At 23.7% G+C, this 10,573-nt stretch overlaps 1 protein-coding gene across 1 annotated transcript in view; it reads left to right on the forward strand.

The window, feature by feature from the left end:
* Positions 1-10,061: 10,061 nt before the first annotated feature.
* LOC105368269 (MD-2-related lipid-recognition protein) overlaps positions 10,062-10,573 on the forward strand; it is a 6,148-nt gene continuing 5,636 nt past the window's right edge. Inside the window, exon 1 of the mRNA XM_011507249.1 lies at positions 10,062-10,335. Coding sequence (XP_011505551.1) covers positions 10,149-10,335 — 187 coding nt within the window. The 5' untranslated portion in view covers positions 10,062-10,148. The remainder of the gene's footprint in view (positions 10,336-10,573) is intronic.

Consider the following 10,573-nt stretch of genomic DNA (forward strand, 5'->3'; position numbering starts at 1 on the left):
AAGTACGATATTCGACTACATTCACTCTATATTCTTTTTTTTCTTTTTTACCAAAATTATATATAAAACCATCACCAAATACGCATAATCAAAGCTCACGTTGTAATAAGAGAGTAATTAAAGTTGTTTAAAACAATCGTTTAAAAATTAATTACAATTATTTCAAAATGCAGCTGTTGATATTTTTGAAAAATACGAGAAAATTTTGTTGTCTTGTTTGACTTTTATCCATTTTTCAAGACATTTGGTCTTAAAGTAAATAGTTCCTTATTAATAGAAAGATATTAATAAATATAAATTATATTAAATGTATATTAAACACCAAGTTTATGCTTTAAAAAAAAAAAAAAAAAAAAAAAAAAAAAAAAAAAAAAAAAAAAAAAAAAAAAAACCACCCAAACGGAAAGAAATTTTTAAATAATCACAACAATATTGGACTAGTATTAACTGCCAATAGTATTATAATGCATTATTAATTATACGCAATTGACACAACTTCTTTATGAATATTTACAGAAATATGCCAATGCCTTTGAAAAAGAAAGAGTAGGAATGGTGGAACTACCATACTTGAGCGAAGAAAGACTGCAAAAGATGGGTGTGCCTCTAGGACCACGACTTCGAATCCTCCAGGAGGCTAGGATATCAGTCTGCAAAGATCCTGTATATGTAGTCTAAAGGACGAACCAGTCACTTGATTATCTTATTGTAAAGCGCGTTTGGTTCGTCATCGGCTCTTGAACGAGAAGTGCGACCATCCACCGCATCTCTCAAAAAACTTTTGCCAAAGAGAGAAACAGAGCTATGTTTAAAGAGTGCAGTTAATTCGCCCTAAGCTAATCGCACAACTAGTGATTTTTTATTATTCCAAGTAATAAGAGAACCCTGATCGGTACTTGGATACACACATCCTAATAATGAAATCCGCTTATTCTTGCTCATTTATCTTTTCTTGTATGTATATTCCGTATAATCGTGGCATACGTACTTTACGTATCTTCTTATATATTTTTTATTTGTTCATTTTCGTTTATATTGATATGCTGCTACCATACTTAGCACTTTGAATCTAGCAAGAGGATAGGCTGTTTTTTTTTCTCGCTCTCTCTCCCTCTCTCAATCAAGTATTATATCAGCCTTAAAGAATTTATATTAACTTAAGCTGTAAATTAGATTAATATATATCACTTTATTTGAGTCTATTTATAATTATGCATCAAATAGTTTTAGTTTTTACTTCCTATTTTATCCGTTTTACGTTTTTAATAATGAACAGATGTTTAAATGCTGCTAAAAGTTCATTTTTTAATTATTTAATTATTTATTTATCGTATATTTACGAATATATATATATATATATATATATATATATATATATATATATATATATATATACATATATATGTTTATTTACGTTTCTAAATATTTTTATCCTTTAAAATCAGTTCATGTAGAGTTGAACTCGTAAAATTATCAAAGTTAATAGTAAATTTTATACCGATGAAACATCGATGAAATTATGATTTTTATTTTCATTAATGCTTTAAATAAATCATTATTTAGTCGCAACGAAAAATTCTAGTCCTACATCGTTGTATAATTCGTTTATAATAAAAGAAATCTATTTTGAAATCATTTTGAGTACGATGAGTACATGTGAAAATGAAATTCGTATAATATACAAAGAGGAAATATTACAATAAAAATTATAGAATAATTTCAATATTTTAATAGTCATTTCATTTTCATAATCTACTTAATGAGAAATTTTTGTTTTGGACTGACGTATTTAAACTGAGCAAAGAACATTCGTTTCATCTACGGCAGATTTGATAAACTTTGAACAATGAAATGTTTACCTTAGCTACTCTTTTGTGCATAAAAACATTCGTTCCTTTCATTCAATCTGTAAGCACATTCGATGAAATAATGAATGATTTATTGTATATACGTATGTAAATATAATAATTACGCATCTTATTTATCATTGCTGAACAAATGTCATTACGTAAAAAATTATAAAAACTTCTTCCGTATATGACTGTATATTTTTTGTAAGTTCCTTCATACGTTTTTAATCGACAGGATAAAGAATTTAATCTTAATGTATATTAATAAATTGTAATAACGAAAACCTTTAAATATTAATCTAATATCGCTTATAAAGCGAATAAGTAATTGCAACATAAGAAATAGAAAACCATACCAACGATGGTATAAATTTTTTGTTCAAGCCAATACAGAGTAATAATTGTAAGAAAAGATTTTGTATTTAAATTAAGAAATGAAATAAATAACAAATTATCATCATAAGCTTTTAACAACATTACAGGAACCGTCGATTTTCACAGTCTGATAATATTCATGTGATAATCAACAACATTTATAGTTGATTTGATAAATAGCTACAGAATTGTAAAATGAGAAGAATACAGGTTATTGATCGATTTAATATTATTAATTGTAAGTTTTACATTTAAACAAACGAATGTTGAGTATATTGAATGCTTGAGAAATAAGGTAAAGTAAAAACATAATGCGAATCGATAACAATCAAGAAAAATCTAAAAGTTATTCTTCTAGCTTCCTATGAATTTAAAGTCTCTTTGTCGAATTGGATAATCATCAGTTTACAAGTGAAATAATACGGTCAAACCTGATAAATTACTGCATTTGTTAACGGTTATAATTTCAAAGCCAAACATTCTTTCGAAACTCTTCTGCGTTCTGCGTACACAAACGACGATTACTACACACTGCCTAAAAACCATTTAATTTCCATTGTCTAGAGTTCATTTACATATACGTAATATTATTCCGACTTCAGCATTTAATTAAAAGGTAAAGATAAAAAATTTTACATTAAAAATAGTTTCCAATCAGTATAAGATTAAGTGAATTATTTAACTTGTCGTATAAATGCGGTAAAATTTCAAAAAAGTTCTGAAAAATTGCATCGAAATTTTAGTAAATCAAAATAAATTAAATATATAAAATTAAATATCTACTTTTCTTTTAAATCTTTTAAAAGCATCAAAATATAATTCTTTCGGTAAAACTTTAATATCACAACTTTTTATAAAAAATTTTTAATCCTCAATCATATTATACAATACATTTCATTGTTATTTTACAGTAACAATTACATGAAAATATTATTAATAAATTTATCGTAGTATTTAGCTTTTATGCTATTTTACATTATATTTCAACCCAGTCGGCATAAAACGTGAGTTCATCCACAAAAGAACTAAAGGGCGAGAGAAGAAGGGAGGGTGGGAAATAAAGAGAGATAAAGAGAGAGTATGTAAGCGCCTCTTTATTAGGAAATGCATAATTTAACAATTGTGTCCAATTATTTTTCTAGTGGGCTCGTGTTTGAGTGGTCGCATGTAATATGTCACGTTTATTGACGTGAAAGCCATAAGAAAGGAACGTAAGAAGTTACTTGAAGAAGTTATTTGCTTAATTAATATATATATATATATATATATATATATGTATATATGTATGTATGTAATAATATTTTATAATATAGGTAATAGATAAAATAAAGTTTTAAAGTCATTTTACATACTGCACTATTTGACTATTCACAGGCAATTATAAACATTTCATGTTTTAATAATAGATTTTTATTAAATTATGATATTAGATTCGCACTTCTACCGGTATTTCTTTACCGCTAATGCAATGTGAAATTGAGTTTTATGAAACAGTAAAATCACCTCTCAATAGTTTGATATTACTAACGGATTTTCGCATTAAAAGATACTGAACATACTGATGAATATTAATAATTTTCATTAGTGATCATTTCCTCGAATTTTATGAGGTTATTATTATTATTATTATTATTATTATTATTGTTGTTATTATTATTATTATTATTATTATTATTATCATTATCATTATCATTATCATTATTATTATTATTATTATTATTATCCATCACCTCCATGAATGTTTAGTTTTTGTGTCAATGTGAATGATTCGCCAGAATAAATGTTTGTTTCTTTAAAGATATCGCTACAAGGCCATCTTTCATCCGAAATTACAATACTCTGTAAAAAAATATTTTAACATGTTTATTGAAGGGGAAAAAGACATTTTCATTTAATATACTTCGAAAATACCATAAAAATGTTATAATATTGTTAAGGTATTATGTTCATTCTTTTCTGATTGATTTATTCAATCGATATTTTAAGTAACTAAGAAAAGCCTTCACTTGATATATTTGGCAATTTAAAAATTTTAAATCTTTTGTATTGATCCAATTATTTCCTGGACTTTTATATCTGTCTTATATCATGAAAATACAGTATTATTCAGACAAATATTTAAATACTTTAAATATACGCTCGACGAGGAAAACTTAAAAATTAGAAACTTGAAACATTTTCAATTAACTGAGCATAGGTTGCACAATAGCAAAATTTGAATAATTTAAAACTAATCAATAATTTTATCTGTGAAAATAATATAGATTTATCATACAATGAAGTGTGAAATCGATAAATTTGACTTGTATGTTTTCAATTCGAAAAAGATAAAAAAAAATTACAACTGAAAAACTTACTAACTCAATATGCATTAATTAAACGATATATTTTTGTTGTGACATTGTGTTTCAAATACGTTTTCATGGTTACATAAGAGATATCTGTGCTAAAGTATAAAATACCTTTGACAATACAATGATTGAGTAAAACAAGCAGATAAGAAATATTCACAGATTACATAGAAATAACTATGTTGTTTAGATAGACTGCGACAATAATTTGCTATATAAATTATAGAATAATTTCCGTGATTTTTCTATGCTTTAATTTAATAAATGTTATTGATAACAATTTTATTTTCGTAATAAAAAATGGGGGGGGGGGTAGGGAACCGAAGAAAGTGAATAGAATGTGCAGGTAAAATATTAAAACTTTTTTTTCACAAATTATTTCCAAATTGTTGGAAATGATATTACAGCGACATTCATAGAAACTCTGACGCTATCCCGATAGGTAATATTGAATAATTCTTCTATATTTTTTCAACTGATGGTTATAAGCGTAGCATAATTAATGTATATCATACAATTAAGTGAATTTAAATGAAACAACATTGTCATACGTAATTAAAGCGGTCGATAATTCATATATTAGAAATACTTTTCAATTTAAATTATTACAATTATATGTATTGTTTAAATATATTTATTATTACTTTTTCATTAGGCATAAATTATCATTTAAATTTCATTCAAAATTCATTGTTTTGTATTGTGATAAAAGTTTCTCGGATAGCTTACAAAAATTGACTAAAATCATTTTATCATTTTTTTCAATCATTCACTTTCAATTAAAAACTACAAAGTACAGCATAACTAATGCAAATAAAAAAAAAAATATAAAAATAAATTGTATACAAATATAAATTGTACATTAATCAAAAATATATTTATCGTTAATTTTTTTAAATATCAATACACTTTATTAGATTGAATTACAATATTTTTATCCAGAAATTCCAAATAATATAAAATATGCTTTAACAATTTTTCAACTACAAATAGTGTGAATACACGATAGATTTTTGTTTAAAATACTTTGCCTAATAACAAAAATATTGCTGTTTTACACGTCATGAATTTACTGAAAATCTATTATTATATTGCAATATAATTGAAAGTGCGTTAATCATTATTCAATAATTTAAAATATAAATAAATTTAATGCTTTCAACACCGATTATTATAATATTGATAATATAACATGAAAATAAGGAAATTCTAATATTATTTTAAAGCGCTAAGATTAAACGTGACCAGTTATATTCATGTTACACTGAATAGTATCACATTTATCTAATCTAATAAAGGAAAGGAAAATGAGGGAAGGAGTCTTGTGAGTTTTACGACCCTGCTGTCGTTGCTGAATCAGCCCCTTCAAATAGACTTTGTTAGTCTTAAAAAATAATAACACAAGAGAAAAATCGAAAAATAAAAACTTAATACTGTTGGCAGAAATTATTTAACTGAAATGAATTATTACATTAATTATTAAATTTAAATTATTCTATAAACATTGATAAATCGTCGTATCGATTACGCTTCGATTAACTTGGAAAATTACAATATTCATTTCAAAGAATTTTCTTTCATTGTAAAATAACTTAGATTTAAGAAGTATATTCTTTTTTCTATATTATATTTCTAACATTTTAAATATATATTGTATAATAAATATTGTTTATTGTCATAGCCATATATACATAGTAAAATCATACGATTTTATCAAAATTTAAAAATTTCTTGATTCATTCGGCAAGATAAAAACTTAAAACATTTTATTCTAAAAAATTTTAATTAATAATATAAATATTAATGATATTCATTCTTTGAAAATGTTCCATAAATTTAATTTATTTACAAATCATTGGAAATTTTGCATATAAATCAAAGAAAAAAATCATAAAATCATCTTTTATCTTTTATAAAAATAACTTATATTTCAATATTAAACTTATAAAAAATTAAGTCATCTAATTATTTTCTTTTCTAGCTAATTCATTGATCCTCATATATAAGAATTTCAACAGAATTTATGTTGTAAAAGTTCAATAAACAATAGGTTTTTAAGCATATTCGAATTATAACTGTATAAAAAAAAAATGAAACTTTCAAGTTCAAATTTTTTATTTTATTTGATGAACTTTTAAACAAACAGTATTAATAATATATAATTGTGATTAATTACGTATAAATAAATATATAAATAAATAAATAAAACTATTGATTGTCTTACCTTATTTTAAGTTATTTCAATAGCAGTAATTATTAGACTTTTTCTTGTTACATAGGCAAAGATTAATTTTAAAAAGATTTATCAGCAAATTTTCAATAGCGTTAGATAATTAATTATTGTGTAATTTTTGTTCCTTTAATTATATTATTATTAATATTTAAAATAATAATAGAGACAAACATTGTTAAACAGAGAGAAATAGATAAAGAGAGTGGCGAGGTGGTGGAGAGAGAAAAAGAGAAACAAGTGTTTATTATAAATATACGATAGGCAAGCCATTTATAAAGTCAAAGGTCACTGCGATATTTTTCAAAAAGCAATGTTAGCATTTCTTTTTTACTCCAATTTTTAGAATGTTATTTAGTTATTTAAAAAAATTTATATTAATAAAAAATATGTTAATTTCATATTGTTATACACATACGCATATATAAATATACACACAATTTATACATTATGAATTTAATGATATTAATATTTTATTGATTAATAATTTTTAAAAATAATTTCTATATACACATACATCCTTATTTGTTTGAAATGTATAGCTTAAGAACATATTTAAATATTATTAATTTTTTTAATACATACCTTGACAATATAGGTTATTTTATAAAGTACAGGCTTAAATGTAAATTCAAAAGTTTATCTCAAATATAATTTGTATAAATTTGCCTTATTGAGTTTACTTACATGAAAGTTTATAAAGCTACGGTCTATCTATTTTTTACATTAATTTCACTTTTCTTATTATAAATATTTATGAATCTATCAATATTATTTTTATTTTTGTATTTGTTATTATATTCTTTAATATATATTACATATTCTTTAATTTTTTGATATTTCTATTTGAATGTATATTTTTATCAATAGATTATAACAAATTAATATATATATGTTAATTAAAATCCGCTCGATTAACACTAACTACGGACTTAACAAAAATATGAACTAACATTTCATTTCATGTATTCACAATCAGTAACGTGAATAATTATATTTGTAATTAAAAATAAAACTTGTACATTATATTATAGATACAATATTAACTTTATTCATCAAAATTTATTATACAATAAAACCTTAAAACATAATATTAAATTGGCATGTTGTATTTAATAATTAACGTTATAATAAATGAATGCTACTCTTGATAATTAATAAATCGTCGAATACTCATTGTTTATAATATATAATGTAATAGTCTATTTGATAATGAAAAGTCCGTGTAGAAAAAAAAAGTATTGAATAATGATTATACAGATTTCAGTATAAAAATATTCAAATTTTATTTTGTTTATATTCTTTAAAGTAAAGATAATGAGAGTTAACTAATGACCAGAATCAATATACTTTCTTCAAGTCACGCTATGTTTATCTTATTACTACGGATAAATTTAATTTGACAATATAATATTTCAATCTTTTAATACGCTGGATAAATAGATCTTAAATTAAAAGAGGATATTATCGATCAAATTTATAAAATCTTATTACTATTATGACAAAAAGGAAAATTTATACTAGAATCTATAATTGCTATATGCATTTGCTTAAATATAACAATCTTTTTATCTATATTTTCTAATATATTAATAATATATTTTGTCGATATGCGTATTTGTCCTTTTGGTATAACCGATTGTATTTCTAATGAATGTTGATCAACTCAATACCTTATTACTATTAAAAATGAAAAAATTTCTTACTATCTCGTATTCTCATATACAATATGCATTAAAAAATCAACATTATAAATATCTCCTTGATGAAGTTATAAGTATTATTCCTTTATGTCAATAGTAAACGAAAAAATTAAGTAAACTTATGAAAGTAAGATATTCCTAATATTGAAGAAAGAGGATGAATTTAATTTTATTTAAAAAAATTTTTCATTTAAATTGTACAGCATTCGTAATTTCTACAAAACGTATTTATTCATAATTAAATTATATATAACACAATAACTCCCAAATATATTTTACCTTCAAATAATTGTCATAAATATAGCTGAAACTGGATTCGAATGTAAAAATGAAAACTCATTATGAACAAAATATGAAATACCTATACATAATAAAATCAGATAAATATTTGTAAGGAAATTTACTTAAATTTTAATTCATCCTTTTGCAATTATAAGGCAAAGGATATTATGTAAAATAAAAAATTTGTTGATAAAAGATCGAATAAACTTAAATTTGAATTTTATAACTGATATCAATAATAGAATAAATATTTTTATTTTAGTAAATTATTCTTATTTCTCGTCACAGTATAATTAACCGTTTCCGTATAACTCAAACAAATATAATAGAATTTTATATTTACTCACATAATAATAGGCAATATAATAAATAAACTCAATTACTTACATTTTATCGTCCGTATAACAATGGGCTTTATTTTTTTTTTTTTTTTTTTTTTTTTTTTTTTTTTTTTCAACACTTCCAATAACAATTATATAAATATACAACAAAAAAAAAATGCATAACAAAGTAAACATTAGCAATAGTTTACATGCGCGCGAGCGTATGCGTGAAAAATTTTTGTTTTATTCATAAATAATATTATAAATTTTTTACATTTAACATAATTTTATAAATTATATTCTAGATACTTGCCAAAATGTTTATAAAAGCAACTTCTCTTATGAAGTAATATAATTAAAAAGTTTTATATTAAAAACTTATGATTTAATTGTAAAAAGAAAAAAATATATATTTCATAAGAAGCGGTTAACTTAAAATAGTGGTTCGTTTTATTTTTCTTTTTCTTTTTCTTTAATGTAAAATATAATAGTAATAACAGTACCTCAAATCTTCAAATGAAACTTAGTAAGTAAAACAATTGTGCTAAACAATAATAGAAATTTACGTACATTTCACGCTCCTTAAGAATAATGTTATATGAAATCTAATAACAAAATAAACAAGGTCAAATATGCAGCACCGTTATATTATAATACATTGTTATTATAGCGAAATTATTAGAATTTAAAGGATTATAATGATGTCATTAATAAGGACTTGCCACAATAAGTTCTAACTAGTCGATTGTGATATATATTCGACTAAGATTAATAATATATGAAAAGTATCGAAGGAATAATGAAAATGATAATGTGGCTGCGTCAAATGTATAAATTGTTTGAAATATTTAATGACTTTATTAAAAATAAAGCATTACAAGTGATACAAACTATGATACCACTGCCAATATTATTTTGAATAAGGCAGGACGGTGCTTCCGGAGAAAACGTCGAACGGTTCGGCGAGACAGACCGCACGAATTCTGTCGTACCAGTAAATTCTCTTGGGAGAGAGATATCGCCTATATTGACCCATGCCCTCTATCCCCATTCCGTCGCCCTACTTATCTGGCCTCTCGGCTCTTGTATTCTCCCTTACTTCCTATCATTTGACTCCGAGACACGCAACAAGAATGACCAGCTCGTCGATCCTATTCTTCGCTACTATTCTATTGACGGTTAATGCCGATGTCGTCCAATGGAAACCCTGCCCTACTGAACGTAAGTAATCAACAATTGACATTTTATCACTGTCCTCCCACTCGCCATTATTATTATTATTAACATTTATTGTTGTCGCTGTTATTGTTATTACTATTAATATAATAAAAAAAATTTATGGTATAGTTGTTATGAATATGACATTATTGTCGTTATCCAATTTATCGATTTTCCGACATTACTATAATAGCTTTATATATAAAAAAAAAAAAAAAAAAAAAAAAAAAATTAAAATTTA

The sequence above is a fragment of the Ceratosolen solmsi genome, unplaced genomic scaffold (assembly GCF_000503995.2).
Source record: "Ceratosolen solmsi marchali unplaced genomic scaffold, CerSol_1.0 scaffold6, whole genome shotgun sequence".
Classification (NCBI taxonomy): Eukaryota; Metazoa; Arthropoda; class Insecta; order Hymenoptera; family Agaonidae; genus Ceratosolen; species Ceratosolen solmsi.